This window comes from Euleptes europaea, chromosome 2 (genome assembly GCF_029931775.1).
Source record: "Euleptes europaea isolate rEulEur1 chromosome 2, rEulEur1.hap1, whole genome shotgun sequence".
NCBI classification, from domain to species: Eukaryota; Metazoa; Chordata; class Lepidosauria; order Squamata; family Sphaerodactylidae; genus Euleptes; species Euleptes europaea.
This window is the reverse complement of record NC_079313.1, coordinates 115,569,657-115,591,106: the sequence shown is the minus strand read 5'-3', so window position 1 is coordinate 115,591,106 and position 21,450 is coordinate 115,569,657. Positions and strand designations below refer to the sequence as shown.

Here is a 21,450-nt window from a genome sequence, read left to right as displayed (position 1 = left end):
TGTAGAAGGAAATGGCAGGGTACTCAAAAAATGCTTTGGAGCTGCAGGTCATTTCAGATTCACTCCTGCTCTGCTGAATAACTTAAGTGTTATTTCTTGGAGGTAGGTTAGCAAGCCACCTACATGTAAACACAGCGGGTACCACTTGCTGCGGTGACCAAGGGATAACAGTGCGTGCACAAGCCTCAAGGATCTCTCTCTCTTTCAAGAGAGAGTTACATACATATATGTATATATATATAAACGCGCGCGCACACACACAACATATATGCCCAGGATCCTAAGGACTGTCCGACCAGTTCTGCATACTAAATAGGGGATTTTGGACTCGTCTGTCTTGAACAGCAGGTCCCACAAACTGCATCTGAGAGTAAAGAGCGTCAAACACAGTTTATGAATTGGCATAGGATCAGATATTCAAAGAAAACAAAAGTCAAAAATTCCACAGACTGCACACAGTTCCTTGGACGAGCCCTCTGTATCCTGGCCGATGTATTAATATATGCCCATATTAAAAAAAAATTTATCTACCTACTTTTGTCATCACATTGCAAGGAATAAAACATAACAATTTGAGCACATTATATTTATGAGAAGCAGGACAGGTGGGATGCATGTGTGAGAACAATCTCTTTTTCAAAAAGGATCAGATTTTGTAGTTCATGATAAATAAATGCCGCATAAGCCTCTCAAAGAAACCACATACATAGTGGGGCCTAACTACGTTACCCACCCCACCCCCACCCCCAAGTCCTTGTGATTAGATTCAAGCTTGCAAAATCCCTGCTGGGAACTCAATTTTCAGATTTGTGAGGTCCAAACTGGATTAGGACCACAGTGTGAGGTGAGAAGGGACTAACATGAAACAGCCCCAGGGTGAGGGTCTATTTGCTCTGTTGGGAGCTCCATGTGTACTCATGGGATACATGAAGGTTTCCCCTTGGGCAAACAGTGCTGCCCTGGGGCCATTTTAGCTCAGGCAAAAGACATGAAGTGGGGAAACATAAGCCCCTTCCTCCTTGTGCACTCTGGTTCTGGTCTGAATCAGGCTCTCCATGCCTGGGAATCAAGTTCCTAGTGGGGATCTGGCAAGCTCACATCTGAATGACCAGCCCTCGCAGAGAACCCTGCTCAATGACTGGGAATCATCCAATTAAGCCCTGTACTGACATTCTAAAACTGCATACCTGGTGGGTGGAGCGCCAGGAAACAGGCTGTCGGCTTTCCAAAACAATGCAGCCCAGTTATTACAAATATATTTTAGGAGAAGCAGTAATATTGATAACATCCAAGAATGACTGAATTCTTATCAGCATCCTCTCATGTTTTATGGATATTCCTAAGACATGTTTTGTTTTCTGAGGACAGTTACAGCATATGGATTCTAGGCAAAGTTAATGTATCTCTCCTCGTCCTCCTCCAATTTACAATATGATTTGATTAAAATGTTTTAAAAACGAAAAGGCAAACAAACAAACAAACAAACAAAAACAATCACTCCAGCTTTCCGATTCCATTTTCAGCAGTTCATGAACTGAAACCATCTGATCCAAAAGCACAATCCTTTGTGTCTACCTGCTGAATATCTGCAGGACCACATTATAAACCTTTTGCCATTTGGCATCAGCAACTGGCATCTTCTCTTTTTTAAAAATCCCCTCATTTTCCAGTCTCTCTTTCTTACCCATAACCAGATGCTGTTGCACTAAGGAGTGTCAGCGTACATAAAAATTCACAGTCCATTTTAAATGAGGCACTTTTTTAAAGCTTGTGAAATTGGCTCAAAAGTCCATGCTTTTGTTTCAAAAGGGAGAGGGAATCCAAGCACACTTAGGGCTGCCTGATACACTGCATATCTTTCGGGGGGTTTCGTTGCCAGATGCCCAAAGGAAAGCTTAATGTATAAAGTTGCAGCATATGGCTCTCACCGCTGGTCTAGTTTCTAGAGAACAGGCAACTCCCAGTGACAAGAATACGCCAAGGCACTGCTTAGATTGTAAATGGACTTGGTTTTCATCTGCTGGTGCTTGCAGTATGCTATGCCACACTCAAGAACGCAGCCTCTGTTAGCAAGTCTGTTTCAACTCTTTTTTAAGGAAAAAAAAGATTTACTCTAACTGGCACTTAGCAATGGAGCAAAGAACTCATTTCTAGGAGGTGGCTGACGTTCAGCCATTTTAAGCACCCTTATGCTGAAATCTGTGAAAGGAGAATACATGTTTTCATTTCTTCACCGTGGATTCACTCACAGCCTAGAACAGGCGCTGTTATTTATATAAATCAGTTGGTTTTTTTTGTTTTTGCCCATTTTAGAGTCTGGACTTCTAAACAGAATGACTCAGAATTATGTAGCAGCAGGGAAATCAGCCTGACTTTTCCTAACATTGGACTCAGCGCAGCCCTGATTTGGACGGGGAAGGTAAATCCACAGCAGTAGCCCTCATTCCTGGCTGCTGCACGCCTTACACATATTTCCCTTTGGGAGATCTGTAACAATGAGTCTTCCAGTAGAGGCTGGAATTTTCATGGTGGAAATCAAGAAAGAGACTGTTTCTTTTTGCATTTCCACAGTTACAAGGGAGTACGTGTTTCTTCAAGCAGCAGCATGGGAGTCGATCAAAGTCAGGCAATTCTGGTTCACAACAAAACAAAAGAGCACAGAGAGGCTGCAGAATCCCAGGCTTCTTCTTGCTGAATGGAAGATGTTCCCCATGCTGGGGGCTGTTCATTTGGGACCATTCTCGGAAAGTTCCTGGCCTCGGAGAAACCACAAGGTTCTAAGCTCCTCCCTCTTTAGATGTTTCTGAATAGATGGGGTTATATCCCTGTTGTCTACATCAGCAGAAACTTCTGTTGTGGATAAAAATCAAAGAGGAATAATATTAACAAAGAACAACATGCTTATTATTTTTCAGATAACACCCAAACTAGGCACTGTATGAAGAGTTTAAACATTTACGTTAATGTTAAATGTGGCATGCTTCAAAAACTCTTTGCCTGGAGAAGGTATAATTGGACGGGAGGATTCCTCGTTCTTTTGTAAAGGGCTAGATGCCTGCAGCCAACATCTGGGCTGCTAATACATATAGACATAACACATAATCCCATGCACCATTAGAGAACCTCTCTCCTCAGCCATCTCTCTTGCTTCTCTCCCTCCCTTTTTTTTTCTTTCCCATCAACATCTGCTTGTCCATCTCTGCCCCAGTTCATATTCTGGCAGTAGTATCAGCTGTTGCAAAGCAGAGGAACTGGGCAGCCACCTTCTGCTCAAAGAACACTTGGGAACTTAGGCAGATTATGAGAGGGAGGGCAGGAAGGGTTGTGCCAGTGTTTGGCTCTTATGGCCCTTTCTTACATGCCCAGGATAATGCCGATTACTATTTGGGGGTCAGGAAGCACTTTTCCTCCAGGCCAGCTTGGCCAGGGATCCTGGAGGGCTTTTTGCCATCTTCTGGGCGTGGAGTAGGGGTCACTGGAAGTGTGGCGGGGGGAGGTAGTTGTGAATTTCCTGCATTGTTAAGGGGGTTGAACTAGATAACTCTGGGGGTCCCTCCCAACTCTATGATTCTAACACAGGAGTAGTCCACCTGGCTTGCCACTCTTTCCCCACACTTTGGCCTCTGGAGCCTGGCCTGTCTTTGACCAGGCTGCTTTCTTCTGACTTACCTGCTCCTTAGCTGCTGCCTCCAGAACCTGACCTTTCAACCTGCCTAGGATTATGCCACTTGCTATTGGATTCCACCTGGGTGCTGGATTGCTCCCTTCTGATCTTGCTGCTGTGTGGGTTGCTGACCCAAGCAAACCCAGACGTTTGCCCTGCTGCATGTGCCACAAGCCCCACATGGGGTTCTCCACTGCCACTCAGCAGCTGCAGGGAATGGCTTTTTAAAAACAAAGCAGAGCCCGTTTGGGCTAGGAACACCACCACAGTGGAAAGAAGGGCTCCTGCTCCCCGCCCAGCCATTTACCATGCTGAAAGAGCACTGGAGGGAAGTTCAATCAATCAATTTTATTAATGTTTTAGTCACAGACCTTAACAATGTTCAGATTAAAACCATACAAAATGTATAACCCACAACACCCAGAGTTACATGAATAAAAATTTTAAAATGTTACAGACAGCCACATATATACATATTGATTACTGAATTGAATGTTATAGTTCTCCTAAATTATTCTTTCTGTGTCAACTTTGGGGTCTAATTTTCAACAAATTTCTTCCTTAGCTTAGAAGCTAACATGATATAAAAGGCCACACTAAGCATGATGTTTGAATTAACGTCTGCCATTAAAAATCTAACTCGGCCCTCAACTGTGTCTAAAACATCTGGGATATGCTGGGTTAATTTAAAACGAATGGAGTTGTAAAATGGACAACTAAACAAAATATGTAGGAGATCCTCTATTGAACCTGAGGAGCAGGGACATAGCCTTAGGTTATGAGGAATTTTTTTATATCTACCATGGGTGAATGCTGAAGGCATTGTTTGGAATCGTGCCGTAGTAAATGCTCTCCTTAACCCTGGGTCCGAAAGTTCCATTAAATAATTTGAAAAGAACTTATTCGATTTGAATAACGGATACCATGGGGAGAACTTGGACTTTTGTATTAGGCACATAGCATTATCAGTTTCTTTGTCAGCAATCCATTTTTTGATACCTTTTGGGTCCCATGTGTTTAAGATTTCTAGCAAAGGCAAATTATACAATTGTAGGATGGGTATAAGGACCATATCCCAATGGTTTCCCTTTGAATAGAACATATTGCTGTAATACACCAATTTTGAGTTAGTCGATTTTCTCAGTTTTAGGTAGAAAAGTAAAATTCTTAAATGGGCTCTCATGGCAACTGATGGCAAGCCTGCCTCCACTCTAAGGAATGCTGCAGGCACCCCTTGGGGCAAACCCAAGATCTTCCTAATAAAACTTCCCCCCCACACACACACACCCGCGCAAGCCGCCCCCACGCGACCAGGCCCCAGCCTCCGCGCCTCCCACACACACACACACAGCCCCAGAGCTACCGAGGGCCACGGAAAATGTCCTCAGGGGCCGCATACGGCCCCCGGGCCTGAGGTTCCCCATCCCTGGCTTAGAGGCAACATCTAAGAGGCTGATAGGTCGATAATTGGCAGGGTCTGAGTTTTCCCCCTTCTTAAAGATTTGGAGGGAAGTTGTTTCCCTGTTTTTCTGCTCCACAAGGAGTATTCTGTGCATGCAAAGCAGCAAAAACAGGGAAATAACGTCCCCTCAGAGCTCTTACAGCCCAGAAAGCGGCTGGGCGGTGGGAAGCAGAAGCCCTTCTTCCCTCTCAGCGGTGCGCCAAACCCAAACGGGCTTTGATTTATTTTTTAATACCCATCCCCAGCGGTTGCTGTATGCTGCAGGGAACCTGGGCCTGACTCTTTAAAAAAGCCAGTGTCTCATTTGGCTCACATTGTAAGATGAAGTAGTGTCTGTTCACTGATGCTGACGTGTTTCAAATGCTTACTCTGTGAGCCACCTCACGTCAATTCTCTGGAGAGGTGGTATAGAAAATGTTCAAAATAAATAACTGCATTCCACCGGGCAACTTTTCAACTGTACACAATGAACACAAAATTAACCTCTGTCGAACAAGGGTGGGGGAGAGAATGCAGAGCTGTATCAACATTTGTTAAACCTGGCCACTAAACTCTGCAGTCTGAGAAGAGCATGCCAATTTCGCTCATAGCACTGAAAACATCGTTCATTCATTAGTTACATGATATAAAGCTGAATTCTGCTATGGCAAACAGACTTTCCTGAAGCCACACAGATGAATGATCCACAGCTTCAGCAAACAGTTAAAGATTATAGGTTGTATTGGGTTTTTGAATCGATGGAAGACATAATAATGGGAATAATGGAATGGGGCCACCAAGGGGATAGAGATGATTAAGGACTAAACCACATGTACAGTTTAAATCACTTTAGTCATCACTAAGGGAATTTCTCTCACTTATTACCACTATTTACAAAGTATGCTATTATTGCTTTGAAAGCCCCCTCCAGTTAATACAGGAAAACACTTACCCATTTGTGCGCTCCAAATGCTAGCTCGTGTTGTCCTGTAACCAGACTTGGAAGGAATCTCACAGGTATTCTTGTGGCCAGACCCAATGCTATTTTCTTCACTATCCTCCCCCCACCTGCTCTCTAGGGTCTTTTATGCATGGCTGTTTCACTCACCATCACCGACAACCTCAGGTCTTTGTGTTGATTATGCATGCCATTTCTGACTGTCAGAGGTCGCCTCGCTCTCCCCTTGCCTTTCCCTGTGTTTTGCCCGCGTTTTCAGACACCCTTTTTATCTCAAATTTGAAATCATGGACAAAACGCCAGGAAAGGCAGGGGAAAAGCGAGGTGACCTCTGACATTCGGAAATGGCATGCATATTCAACACAAAGACCAGAAGTCGTCGGAGGGGTGACGGCGAGTGAAACAGCCATGCGTAAAAGACCTAGATGAGAAACTGACAGGGTTAAAGGAAAGTCTTTGTCAGTTTCACCAATGCCTTGGTAATTACAAAAAAGGACCACTGTGCTACCACCCCTTCCCGTGGTGCAAGAAACGCCTTCTGAAGGAAAACAAAAGTTTCTTCTCTCCTCCTCAAGGCACTGGTATGTCCAGGAAAGACACCAGGCGCCAAGGCGCCCCCCACCAGCAAAGCTGCCTCTGCAACCCCGCTGGGGCCCAGCCTCAGGGCAGTATCAATGAGGCACCAGCGGTCACAAAGGAGGCCCGGGCGGGACCAGGAAGAGTCATCCAGCCCCAGAGACTGGGGGAGGGGTGGACCTGAGGAAAGGAGGGGGAAACCCAGAGGGTCTACAGACTCCGAGAGGGAGACATGATAGAGGTCTATAACATTGTGCATGGTATGGAGAGAGTGGACAGGGAGAAGCTTTTCTCCCTCTCTCATAGTACTAGAATGCGGGGTCACCTGCTGAAGCTGGAGGGTGAGAGATTCAAAACTGATAAAAGGAAGTGTTTCTTCACACAGCACATAGTTAAACTGTGGAACTCCCTGCCCCAGGATGTGGTGATGGCTGCCAGCTTGGAAGGCTTTAAGAGGGGAGTGGACATGTTCATGGAGAGGGCTATTCGTGGCTACTAGTCAAAATGGATACTGATGCATACCTATTTTCTCCAGGATCAGAGGAGCATGCCTATTACATTAGGTGCTTTGGAAGACAGGCAGGATAATGCTGCTGCAGTTGTCTTGTTTGTGGGCTTCCTAGACACACCCAGTTGGCCACTGTGTGAACAGACTGCTGGACTTGATGGTCTGATCCAGCATGGCCTTTCTTATGTTCTTATAGTCCATCCCATTCAGCCCCAGGGCACCACCAATGGGGGAGGTGGCTGGAGGAGCAGGAAAAGATGAGGAGAAGAGCGCAGTCCCCACTCCCCAGGAATTGGTCTGGTGTGGCTGGGAAAGTGGAGATTAGTGAGTGGTGCTAGAAAGGTGGGGCTAGAGAGGCTCTTTAAAAAGGGCCCCAATCAGCTGTGGGCTTGAGAAGAGCAACTGTCCTAGGACAAAGAAAGAATCAGGTGCAGCAACCCCCTTCCCTTCCCATGCTGAGACCTGCCAAAGGGACCCCGTGGGACAGCCGAGGGCAAGCTGGCAGAGCTGGAGAGGGGAGAGCGTCACATGGTAACAATGGTGACAGGAGAAAACGGAGTGGGTGATGCATTAAATGTACCTGGGAGCAGTGAAACTGGCAAGGCTTCCCTCACATACATGCTTCCGTATGAGAAGAAAAAATGGTGAGAATGCAAAAAAGATTCTGGAGTGTGCACAACTCTATGGAAAGAATGTCAGCGAAGGACTAAGGAAATACATTGCATAGGAGGCACAAAACGTTCAGGAAGATCGTAATCCCATTGTAAGTCCAGTTATCTACAGAGGCATCACTTAATTTAATTTATCTTTCACATAGGCACCCCAACATCAAAAGGCTCTTTAAAAGTTCTTTAGAAAGTGACATGTGTGGAAAGCTATCAAAGCCTTTGTATGGAAGCTGGCACACTCTGACTGGCAGCGGCTCCCTGGGGTAGCAGGCAATGAAAGGTCCTCCCAATCGCTGCTACCTGAGATGGCTTAACTGGAGATGCCAGGGACTAAACCCAAGACCTTCTGAATGCAAGGAATGTCATCTACCACTGAGTCATGGCTCCTCCCTATATTCAAATGACTTGCTGGCCACACGTACGGTACAACCTGAGCTGAAAAAAGAGAGCCTTCCATGGAAGTCCAGTAAAACTAGCCAGCAGTCCTATGGGTGTGTCCATCCTAGCTGAGGACACACCCCAGTAAAACCTGATGTTATTTGCACCATATCAGGTGGAATGATTGGTCTGTGCTCCATTTACGAATTGGTTATGATTTCTAAACGGAATAAACATCCTCTGAGACATTCTGGGATACTCTGTGCTGCTGTCACCATGCGGAATATCAGATCTCCTGGTTTGAGAAGGTTCCAGCCTTTTGCTTGAAACTGAGCCTTCCCTAGTTGACAAATCTATTGCAGCCCTTGCAAATCTGCAGGCGGAGGGAGGCTCAGTTTTAGCTGGTTGAATGGAGCCTCCAGCCAGCCAATCGTTTCACGAACAGACAGACTGGGCTAGGTACTTACTCATGAATATTCTACTTCTGCTCTTTGCAGATCTAAACATCACACCTGCAAAGAAAAGCAGCAGAAGGTGTTGGGGTGAGGAAGGATTCCCCAGAAATCGTGTGGTTGTATGTACAGCTTTAGACAAGACAGATGGCTGAATTTCATGAGAAATCTCTACACTCTCTTGCCTGTTTGGCCTAATACTTAAAATCCAGGAACAGCAAATGCTGACGCAGAAGCATTATCTTAGAAAACTGTCCCATCTGGTCAGCAGGCAGTAGAATATCTAGAGAAAATTAAGTAACAAACCTAACAGTACAATCCTAAGTGGGGGGAGCCGAATGGGCTTAGGAAGGGGAGCGGCGAGGCAGCACCACGCATTGGCACTGGTGCAGCCGTGGTAGGAGTGCATCTGTGACACAGGGGCTCATGCTGGCACCAAAAGGGATATTCCCAGGGGCGGGGCTGACATTAATCAGCTCCCTGAGCCCTTTCACCCTGGGAATGCCCCCTTTTGTCAGCGTGAATTTACACCAGCAAAAATGGTGGAGCGGGCCTGTGCATACAGCAGTTTTACGGGCATTTGGGGAATTTTCCTGTTCAGCTTGCTGGGAACCCGCTCCCGAGGCGGCGTGGCTGAGCCCTGGCAGTGCCATCCCCGACGGCACTGCAACTACCCCTCCCCTTAGGATTACACTGCCTCACTTAAGTGCCAGTGATTGTAACAGGACTTAAGTGTGATTCCCTGTTACCCCCAATGTGTCGAGTGTTCAACTGAAACCCCAAGTTTCACAGGAAAGCTACTGAAAGACTGTGAATCACTCAGATAATGGTGGTTAAGAGCAGAACTAAATATGACACATCACTGCATGCAAGAAAATCATAATGGCCAGATTTATTACAGAAAAGTTAATGTGGGAGAAATAATTTGGAATTGAGTAGCTATGCTGGGAAATTGGTTCTTGTGGGTTATCCGGGCTGTGTAACCGTGGTCTTGGTATTTTCTTTCCTGACGTTTCGCCAGCAGCTGTGGCAGGCATCTTCAGAGGAGTAACACTGAAGGACAGTGTCTCCTGTCCTTCAGTGTTACTGTCCTTCAGTGTTACTGTCCTTCAGTGTTACTCCTCTGAAGATGCCTGCCACAGCTGCTGGCGAAACGTCAGGAAAGAAAATACCAAGACCACGGTTACACAGCCCGGATAACCCACAAGAACCAATGAACTCTGACCGTGAAAGCCTTTGACAATATTATGCTGGGAAAGGCTAAATAAACCTTTTCCTTCTGCCATTTTTCCCTTTTACCTCCCTCTCCCCACACCGTTTCATTTTCCGGTGTGGTTCTAATGCATATATGAGCGCTGAAGCAGAAAAGTGGCTGGCCTAGAAAGGTTAAGGTCCCCCTTTCCTTACCACTTCACACCGTGACACCCTGCCTGAGGCCATCTGTGTTTTATTACATACGTTTGACTATAAGATTTAGTTCTGCCTTTACTTTGCAATCCTATAAACACAGGTCTGTGCAAGCTTGGTGGTTCCAAGCCAGCATGGTGTAGTGGTTAAGAGCGGTGGACTCTAATCTGGAGAACCGGGTTCAATTCCCTACTCCTCCACATGAAGCCTGCTGGGTGACCTTGGGCCAGTCACACATCTCTCAGAACTCTTTCTGCCCCACCTAACTCACGAGGTGCCTGTTGTGGGGAGGGAATGGGAAGGAGATTGTAAGCTGCTTTGAGACTCCTTACAGTAGAGAAAAGCAGAGTATAAAAACCAACTCTTCCTCTTCTCTCCCCATCACTCTTTTTGAAATATTACATTTTACTTCCAAGATCTGAAAGGGATCAGGCCATTAGAATAAGGGTAGGTTTGAGGGAAGCATAATGAAAATGGGAAAGCCAGAGTGGTGTAGTGCTTAAGAGCAGTGGATTCTAATCTGGAGAACTGGGTTTGATTCCCCACTCCTCCACATGAGTGGTGGGGACTCTAATCTGGTGAACCAGGTTGGTTTTCCCACTCCTCCACATGAAGCCTGCTTGGTGACCTTGGGCCAGTCACAGTTCTCTCCGAACTCTCTCAGCCCCACCTACCTCACAAAGTGTCTGTTGTGGGGGGTGGGGAGGGAAAGTGATTGTAAGCTGCTATGATCAGAGAACAATGCTGTCCGCTTATAAAAAGGTTCCACGGTGAAGTCTTAATATTTGGAAATGTCAGCATGACAGTAGGGTTGTCAATTGCCTGGAGAAAAAAAAGTCTGTCCCTTTAATAGAGGCTTAATGGGATGTTACTTACCATGTGATGTTATTTACCTCCATATTATGACAAGCTTAAGCTGCCCACATTTCTACACATTAAACCTCTATTTAAAAGACAGGACATTTTTCTCCAGGCCTGTGGCAACCCTACAAGACAGCAACCTAAAGTCATCAGATTTGTTGCCCTTACCTTATCATAGTTTCCCATCATGTCAGAAAATGCACAAATAAGATGGACAGGCCAACATTCAATAAGATGACCATGCAGATGATGATTGTGTTAGGTCCCTAGGAGGAAAAAAAAAACACCAAGAGTGTAACATTATCCACTGTGATTGAAAACAAAGACAAACATTAAAAATGTCATCAACATATTGGCTAATGAAAGCAAAAGCAGGCTATTTTAATCCCCCAAAATGCTCATGATACAGGGATAATGTTCTGAACTATCCTAGCTAACAGGTTCTAAAAGTGAATTTGTTTCAGAAAATTAGGATGCATATCCTAAAGAGAAGTGATTCTCAAGCTGTTCTAAGGAACCCTGAGCTTCCTGCCTCTGTTGATCCTTAGAAAGCCCTGGGTAAGGCAAGAAGATGAAACAAGGCTACTATGCTTGGTAACCTGACTTGGATAGCCCCAGGCTAGCCTGATCTCATCGGATCTCAGAAGCTATGCAGGGTCGGCCCTGGTTAGTGTTTGGATGGGCAACCTCCAAGAAATACCAGGGGTGTGACATGGAGGCAGGCAATGGCAAACCACCTCCGAACGTCTCTTGCCTTGAAAACCCTGTGGGTCGCCATAAGTCAGCCGTGACTTGGACAGCACGCACACACACATGCTTGGTAATCATTTCAAAAACGGAGTGCCTAATTCAAGCCTCTTAGCAAATAGTGCAAGAGCTGTTGACACAGCAACATTTCAAAGTTTATGAATGGACCAGAGTCTAAACTGAACCTAGTCGAATTTGAAACTAAACTCTTCACTTTCTTTTTTCCCTCCCATTTTAAGCTCTGAATTTGTAAAAAAAGAAAAAAAGAAAAAAAACACACAATTAAATCCCAGTTTAGCTAACATTTTATTCTGTCGACAAACCATTCCAGGAATACTTTGGCAAATGAACATATCTGCAGCACCAACACATTTGTGACTGTCATCCAATGAAACAAGCACATGACTTCTTTGTGTGTGGTTTAGCATTGTTAAGAGAAATCCTCTTAATTCCTCTTCACCCAGTTTCTCCCTGAAACCCAGTAATCTGTGTCTTTTCCTCTTTTTAGGAATTTGAGAGTCTGTTTCTGATCAATTCGGTCCATTTTGATAAAAGGGAAATTTGAAAAGAGGAGGGGCAGGATGGGAAGATGATACACACGGATAGTTCAAGCGTCAAAGTCTTGCATGTATGAATGAGCTATCACAGATCAAAACAGATATAGTACTTCTGTACCATGACAAAGAAGGCAATCAATGGATGTGTGAACTGGCCCTCAGCACCATTGTTCCAGGAAAAATATGTAAGAAATCTATACAGATTGTGATTTAAAAAAAACACAAAAAACCTTACTTATAGTAAACCTGGAAAATCAAATAAGACACACTGACCAATGGATGCACCACAGGATTCACAAAAGTACCCCAAACTTGTACTACAACCAATGAACTCTCAATCTTGTACTACCCCCCCCCCCCAAACAAATGTTAACATTTTTTTTAAAGGCTGCTTTCATTTTGACTGGTTGGTACTAGAAATATAAATATGCATAGATATGTATAACTCACACAAAGAAGTACATTCTAGTCTAGGGATGTCGAACTCATTTGTTACGAGGGCCGGATATGACATAAATGTCACTTGGTCGGGCCAGGGTATGCCTCGCCGGCTCAGATCGGGACTAGGGGGGGTGGCTGGCTCGTGGGCTGGATAAGATGTCTCAAGGGGCCGGATCCAGCCCACGGGCCGTATGTTTGACACCCCTGTCTAGACTATACAGCAGATTTTAGAGTAAGAATAAAGTTCTAATACAGTGTGCAGCCTATAAAGGGAGGGGAATCAGAGGAAGACAAAAATTATACCAATTTCTTCCACCTCTTTAAGATTTACTCAGCTATAGTTGTTGCCAAACTGTATCTGATAGGATTCACTGGCCTAAGATGAAAGTCAATTACCCGTATTCAGTACATTACGGTTTAATCTGATGAAACAAAACATAAAACCCATTCAACCCTGAAATACTGTAATACTGAAAAGATGTTTCACATCCAGACAAAAGCACCAACCCAGATCAAATGCTGCACATTCATACACATGCTTTAGTATTTGGACATGAAAATGATGTGACACTAAGTGCCACATTAAAGTTAGGTACATGGAAAATTCAGAAGGTCATTGTTAAATGATCAGTTTCTCCCCCTTCCTCAAGCCCCGTGACAAGCCCCACTCCACAACCATGCCACGTCACCTCTTCATGTTCTTCCACCACTGGTGCTGCTGCTTCAGGAGGATGACCTTTCTTCACCACGGCCTTGGGCTCAATTTTGGCCACCGTCTTAGCCTCTGTTTTCCGATCAGGCTTGGCTTCAGTTGCAGCCTGTGTTTTCGATTCTGCCTTGGACTCAGGTGGAGGATGTTGCTGGGGCTTTGGCTTAGGTTCTGCTGTCAGTGGTTTTTTCTCTTCGTGAGCCGGTTCCAGCTGAAGGACAGGAGTGCCTGCTTTCTTTGGGGGCTCCAATTTGCGTTCGACTTCCTTCATGTCTGCTTTGGGTTCTGGGGAACTTGACTGGGCAGCTGATCTGGAGTCAGGGGGTGATTCTTCCTCATTGTCCAACGGGGGTGTCACCGGGGAGGTCTTCACAGCGTAACTGTGATAGCCGTGAAATAATGCAACATCACCTCCGTGCTGCAGCCTCTGAAGGGGTTTGATCTCCATCTGGTCGGCCGAAGTCCTCACGTGGCTGTGCCGGCTGGGGCTCCGGGTTGTAGGTCTGATGTTACCTGCTGCCTTCTCCCCAGGTGCCGAAAGTGCATTTGAAGGTGTGCTGGGCCTATTTCCTGTACGCCCCTCGTCTTTGCCATGATCTCCATTCCAGCTCCCAGGGCTGACAAAATCCTCTTTTTGGGAATTCTGCTTAGAACGCTTGGCCTCAGGTGGTGTTCCAGGAGGGGACGGGGTTCGAGCAATACTCTCCTTGGGCTTGGTGGACTCTTGCTCATCAACCTGGGGACTTTCTGGAGGTGATGGCAGGGGCGGCTCTTCGACGGGCGGTGCCTCTTCTTCAGCATTCTCTATGTTTTCTTCATTCTCCATTAGTTCTTGGAGCAGCCTTCTTTTCAAGTATTCAGGGCCTAAGGAAGAAAATGAGGGATATTCAAGTCTCACCGAAACAGAGTCAGAGTGGTGTAGTAGTTACAGTGTCAGACTAGAAACCGGGAGACCCAAGTTCAGATCCCCACTCTCGCCATGGAGGCTCGCTGGGTGACCTTGAGGCAGTCATACGTTTTCACCCTAATCTACCTCACAGGGTTGTTGTGAGGATAAAATGGAAGAGAGGAGAATGATGTAAGCTGCTTTGCGCTCCACACACCCCAAATGGGGGAGAAAGGCAAATAATAGAATTACGAAATCATTGGTAAAATCATAGGGGTTTTTTTGCACAATGCTAGCACGCAATGGCGTAATGAAAATGATGTAATGACATAAGTACGCACATGCGACGCCAGGGCACGAGGCCTCGCCTCCCTATTTCCTCCCGGGGGTTGCCAGCTGTGGCCTGGCATCCCTAAATATCCTGGCAAATAATCATCTGTACAGTAGGTCTAGTGGGGATGGAAAGGAGACCTCCATGTGGCAAAGGCACGTATGTATCTGTGTGTAAGACAGAGTTTGCTTAACCGTGGGGGGGTAACTTGGCCATCCACAGTCTTGTGAGAAAGAGTGGCATGTTTGCTCTAGTAATGTCCCCTGTGTATGAATAACTGGCAGCCGTTCACTTACATGGAAGAAACAGAATGATTCAGGATGGCACTCTTACAAACAGAACAGGAATGTGGCAACAAGGAAGAGTGCAAGAGGGGACTTTTAATATTGGGTACACGCTTGTAGTTTTAACTGTTCGTGGAAATTTTAAAGCAGCTTTCTCTTCCTTCCCTTTTATTAATAAGCTTCTTTAACCAAAGGTTCTTGAGCATAAAGCCAATACAACAGAATAAAAAAAAAAACAGCTGCCTTTTCTTTTTTTCCCTCCTGCCAGCTTCGGTCATGTTTACAATATATTATACTGTTTTTACTTCTTTCTTCTCTAATGGTGGAAATTCAGTTTCATTGCTTTGTTTATAAGTGTGTGCTACACTGGTCTTTATTGCATTGTTTTTATAGGCATGTGACTAGGCTTTGAACCCCAACAAGAGAGGCGGATGAGAAATGAAGTCAATAACTAACTAAATAAACTAAGTAAAAGGCCTTCCTCCTGGCCCTGGTGTCTGTGTTAAGGGAAGGTTTCACTTGCTCAGCTGTGCCTTAAATTCACTAATAAGTGGGACAGTCTTCTAACTCCCCACCCCCCGCCATGTATTTTCTTCTAGATTTCAGATTTTTCTACAAATCTGGGGTGTTTCTAGGGTTGCCAGCTCCAGGTTGGGAAATACCTGGAGATTTGGGGGGTGGACCCTGAGGAGGGCGGGGTTTGGAGAGGGGAGGGACTTCAATGCCATAGAATCCAATTACGAAAATTGGCCGTTTTCATAAATTGTGAACTGATCTCTATCAGCTGGAGATCAGTTGTAATGGCAGGAGATCTCCAGCCACCACTTGGAGGTTGGCAACCCTATGTGTTTCTTAGGTTAACGCTAGATCTGTCTTGTCTGTCCATGGCCCCCGTCTCCAAATATGCAAGCATCCACATATAGAGCCACGCTGAGAATTAGAAATACCGGTATTACAATAAGGCTGCTTGGTCAAAGAAATTCCCTATATTAGAACCAATCAGTCTCCCAGCAGCATCCAGATAAGTGGCATCCCTGGGGTCTCAAATAATGGCTACAAGTCTTTGACTACATATCTGTGCAAGAACGGCAGTAGAAAAGGGGTAATTGAGAAAAAAAAATGTGCAGAAGCTTGGCCTTGGTGTAAGGAGAACGGTCAGGTTCTGTGCACTGCCCAGTAATCAGGTCAGCTAGGGTGCCCAGATCCCACTGAAATCACTGGAAAAGTTGACCTGTCTTCATTAAACAAGGTGACTTCTGGATTCAGGTTTCATCCTGTCCTTATCTGACTGGGTTGTGTCATCGTCTCCTAGCAGCACAGCCATGGGCTACATTATTGTTTACATAGTAGTAAATCTTGGCCCAGTGCAAAAGCTACAGAGTCATGTCGTATCCCCCCCACCTGCTCCCCGCCCCCCAAAGCTGAATATGAACTGGAAACACAGTGATCAGCCGTAATTAGCAATCATGTGGGAAACTCTAAGCTGTATTAAGGTCAGTGCGTTTTCAGCCGTCACGTGTTTTAAACAGGTTAAATCAATTTAAAATGCAAATGTAGAATCCACACAGACCGCACAGAGAATCACACTTGAAAGGTTTATGACAGAATCCCTTCTGCCTCAATGCACCCCACACTTCTGCAATTTTCCCTATTATTTAATTAATTTATACGGTGCCCTTCTTCCCAATGGAGATGCAAAGTGGCTTACATCATTCTCCTCTCCTCCATTTAATCTTCACAATAACCCTGTGAGGTAGGTCAGGCTGAAATCATGTGACTGGCCCAAGGTCATCCGGCGAGCATCCATGGCACAAATGGGGATTTGAACCTGGGTCTTCCAGACTGTAGTCTGACACTCTTATTTCCTCGTCACATATCTGAAGAAGCTCATGGTGGAATAAATGTTGTTAGTCCTGAAGGGGCCACTGCACTATTGTTTTATTTTGCGACAACATACTAACATGGCTACCCCTACCATAGAGTTGCCAGCAATTCCTAGACCAACATGACATCATTTCCATTTTTTCATGGAAGTGACATCATGTCTCATGTGATGCCGGCAATTTTTTTCCTCCTGCTGCACGAAGGAACAGTGGCAGGGAGAGTGGGTTGCCAGTGGGACGCTGTCTCTCACAAGTTCCCCTTAACATTTCCAGCTGTACTCAGACTTTTCTCCCATTTGAGTAGTGAACTGGCCCTGGCCCCTCGCAGCTGCTATTAGCCTTTAAAAATGTTGGGAAGAAAGTCTTCCGGTTATGCCTTCATTACCAATCAAGTACAAGATAGATTTATAATGCAATGGTCAGGAAAGTGGAAGTTATTACACATATTAGAACTGGTCCACAAATTCCTGAGTCACACAACTGCACAAACTGCTGTTTTGTCATACATTTGGGCATATACTTTTAAAATCCTGTGATTATCCCTACTGGAAGATTACAGCTCTGACCAATCTAGTGTTGGGTTTGAGTTCCTTTTTTTGTGAGAGCTACAGAAAACAGCTACTGACTGCAAAAGTCCATTTTGAAAGGATATTTTGGAAAACTCTCATTCTGGTAATAATGAACTCTAAACATCTTGAATTAGAAGCAGCAGGTCCAGTCTGACGTATTCAATCAGGGAATAGATAAAGTCACATTGCTTTTGCAGCCATGGGATTGGCTTGGGTTTCCTATTATGACCAAGGCAAGCTGCTTCTACTGATTAATCAGAAACAGATAATTTTAACTAGTGAATGGATTGAAGAAAACCAATAAGCTGCCTCCCCTGACCCTGTCAAGACATTCCAGGAATGAGACCGGGGGGGTGGGTTGCTTATCACGTACATTAGCGGCTGTGAATTTGGTCCTTGTGACACCTATTGCTGCTTGTAATCCTGAAAGATTTTGCTGAATCTGAGAAGCATATTTTCTGGCATACAGATATATCTGGCTTAGATGGCACTGTGCAAGTAGAGGCCACTGATGGCCAATGAATATGATCAGAAGAAGAGTTGGCCTTCATACCCCGCTTTTCTCTACCGTGAGGAGTCTTGAAGCGGTTTATAATCTCCTTCCCTTCCTCTCCCCACAACAGGCACCTTGTGAGGTAGGTGGGGCTGAGAGAGTTCTGAGAGAACTGTGAGTAGCCCAAGGTCACCCAGCAGGCTTCATGTGGAGGAGTGGGGAATTGAACCCAGTTCTCCAGATTAGAGTCCGCTGCTCATGTGGAAAAGTGGGGAATCGAGCCTGGTTCTCCAGATTAGAGTCTGCCGCTCTTAACCACTACACCACGCTGACTCTCAGCAAAACCAAATGATATATTTTTTCCAGGACTGGAACATTTTGGACTATAGATACAAATTTTGTACATTTAAAAGCTCACCCATGAAAATAAACAACCCTGCCTAAGGAAAACTATCCTATCAAGGTTCAACCGTCCTAGACTTCCTCATGATGCGTTCAGGCTACTGGAGACATTTCCTTCTGAAACACTACATTTACTTGTGATTAATTTATGTGATTTGTGACTGATTTAATGGTCTATTGAAATAAGGGAAGTTCATGTAACGACCCTTGCAAGTCCCTTGTCAGAGTTACATTTTCTTGTCTTTTTTGGGGTGGGGGGACAATGTGTGCGTCCCAAATGCTTGTGGCTGCCCAACTGTGTACCCAGCCAGGTTCTCTGGCTGTCCTCTTTATCAGTAGTCTGATCTGCGACAATTAACAAGGTGATGATATTTAACTCCTTGCCATGAGAAGAGTCACCCTGTTTCATGTCAAACTTCTGTTTAAAGGGACAGGAGCAGGTGAGCCTCTTTTTATTCAGCCGGTTGGAAGCCCTGCATGGATAAACCATAGCGACCCCAGGCCAACTGTGGCTCCTGGCAGCAGATCCCCACAGCATGTGTCACAAAAAAAGAAAAGAAAAAAAAGGAGGACAAGAATGGATTTGACCAGTTACATGCAATGCAAAATTGGCATACAATGCACAGATGCACACCTACTATTTCTGCAATGTGTAAAGCAACCATAGACTTGGGATCCTACGCACGTTAACTGGAAGTGCACTATGCTGAACTCAGTGGAAACCTAACACTTGCATAAAGATATACAGGACACAGATGCAAGCCCGCTTGCTCACTCTGATGAATGAAGGCTGTGGGTTTAGATGCTGCTGTCGGTTCTATACAATTCTATACCAAGGGAAAGGACAGCCATGGAATTTATTTTAGCCAGCCTGCCCTGCCTGTAGGCTCCTGTCAATCATAAAAAGACCCATTCAGGGCCATTTATTTCTGGCTGCAACTAGACTATTTGGAAGCTATTTTGCCAGTTGTTCAGACTCCTCAAAATAGCACTGAGCAGACGGACCACTCAGCCCTCACAACGTCTTCCTCACATAAATGTACACCCACACACATAAATCAGGATATGGTACTACTAAGGCTACATTTCCTTTTTTCAACAGACTCCCCCAATTTTTATGAGACCCTCTCATTACCCCAGAAAATAAGATCTTCTCATGAACCAGGCCCTCCAATAAAAAGATATTTCTGAGCAAGAGCTCAAGGAAGCAAAGCCTTTTGGCAGCTTATACATGCTGAGTTTCGCAGTGGCATTAGAAGGAACTAAATAGAGTTGCCAACCTCCAGGTACTAGCTGGAGATCTCCCACTATTACAATCTCCAGGCAACAGAGATCAGTTCACCTGGAGAAAATGCCCTTTGGCCATTGGAATCTGTGGCATTGTAGTCCCTCCCCTCCCCAAACCCCTCCCTCCTCAGGCTCTGCCCCAAAAATCTCCAGGTATTTCCTAACCCAGAGCTGGCAAACTTAGAACTAAACCAGAGTCTCAGCATAGATGTAGCCATTTAGCCACAGATTTTGAATGGGTCTAGGTGGAATATGGACAACTGTTTACCAAATGGTAGCTTATCACCTAGGGCTGTCATCTGCCCATCATGAGTTACTGAGTAGTTTCACACACACTGCAGTGGTAATAGGGTAATAAGGCTGCTAGCTGGCAACCACTGGGAGACTGCAGGGTTGGAAGGGCTTATCCTAATGGCATCCCACAATACTATGACATCACTTCTGGCTACATAACCAGTAGTGACTTCACCTTGTTGTGGGATGCTTTCAGAATTCTCCCGAAATTCTATGGGTTTTATGCATGGGTTCCGCCTCTCACATGCTTTTTCAAGTGCTGGAACAGCCCCCCATAGCTGTTTTGGAATTTGAAAAGACATGTGGAAGAATCACCTAGTCCTGCTGCATCACTGGCTCGATCAAGATCGAGCGCTTGTGGCATTTTTAAATGGCCAAATTCTTCTGTAAAATGGCATCGTGTCCAGAGGTCAAACCTGTGGATGCCATACCATCTAGTTTGGCTTGGAGGCTGCAGTGAGGAAGGAAACTGAGTGACACAGAGTGAAATCCACCTCATGGTGGATGAGGTTCACTAACTGAGAATCAGGCTGAAAGAGAACTTGTTTCTTACCTGGCTGGTAGAAGTCTGGAGACAGTTCTCTGGCCATCGACCTGGCCAATGTGGATTCGTTGTTAGCTGCTAGTGCTGCTTGCTCAGCACCTTCGGACTTGGCTTTGGCATGGGCAGTCCTGTGGAGAGAAAACCATCATGGGATTATTTTCCAGCTGTTACAAAGACTTGTTTAGCTTTTCTCGCCAAACCCATTCATTCCAAAACTCATAAAGATGTGTACAGACCAGCTGTGGTTTGAGGATCAGCCTCTTTCATGGTGGTCAATGGTATCTACAATACCTATTGGTCCTGTTTTGAAAGCACCTGATGGCTCTGCACTTTAAATGGCTTATGCTAGCATGTCACATGATGGGGTATACAGACAGCAGGCTTCTTGAAAAACTACCATATTCTTTGGTTGAGGAGGACACAGCCAGCCAGCGTGGTGTAGCGGTTAAGAGCGGTGGTTTGGAGTGGTAGACTCTAATCTGGAGAACCGGGTTTGATTCCCCACTCCTACACATGAAGCCTGCTGGGTGACCTTGGGCTAGTCACAGCTCTCTTAGAGCTCTCTCAGCCCCACCTACCTCACAGGATGTCTGTTTTGGGGCAGGGAACATTGGAACATAAGAAAGGCCATGCTGGATCAGAACAAGGTCCATCAAGTCCAGCAGTCTGGCCAACCAGGTGCCTCTAGGAAGCCCACAGACAAGACGACTGCAGCAGCATTATCCTGCCTGTGTTCCAAAGCACCTAATATAATAGGCATGCTCCTCTGATCCTGGAGAGAATAAGTATGCATCATGACTAGTATCCATTTTTACTAGTAGTCATAAATACCCCTCTTCTCCATGAACATGTCCACTCCCTTCTTAAAGCTGTCCAAGTTGTCAGCCATCACCACATCCTGGGCAGGGCAGGTGATTGTAAGCTGGTTTGGTTCTTCCTTAAGTGGTAGAGAAAGTCGGCATATAAAAACCAACTCTTCTTCTTCATCCATATGAATATTCATCAAGAACCGTGGTTCCCTATGTGATACCCAAGGAAACCATGGTACCTACCAAGTGGCTGGGGCCAGGTGGGGCTTTTGCCAATCAAGACTTCTTATTGCCTGTTCAG

General features: G+C 45.4%; 1 protein-coding gene across 1 annotated transcript in view; it reads right to left on the bottom strand.

The window, feature by feature from the left end:
* Window positions 1–2,743: 2,743 nt before the first annotated feature.
* Window positions 2,744–21,450, bottom strand: part of JPH2 (junctophilin 2) — an 83,709-nt gene continuing 65,002 nt past the window's right edge. Inside the window, exons 3-6 of the mRNA XM_056844101.1 lie at window positions 20,350–20,468; window positions 13,348–14,231; window positions 11,082–11,179; window positions 2,744–2,850 (exon numbers count right to left, since the gene is read on the bottom strand). Of these exons, the coding sequence (XP_056700079.1) occupies window positions 11,099–11,179; window positions 13,348–14,231; window positions 20,350–20,468 (1,084 nt within the window). The 3' untranslated portion in view covers window positions 2,744–2,850; window positions 11,082–11,098. The remainder of the gene's footprint in view (window positions 2,851–11,081; window positions 11,180–13,347; window positions 14,232–20,349; window positions 20,469–21,450) is intronic.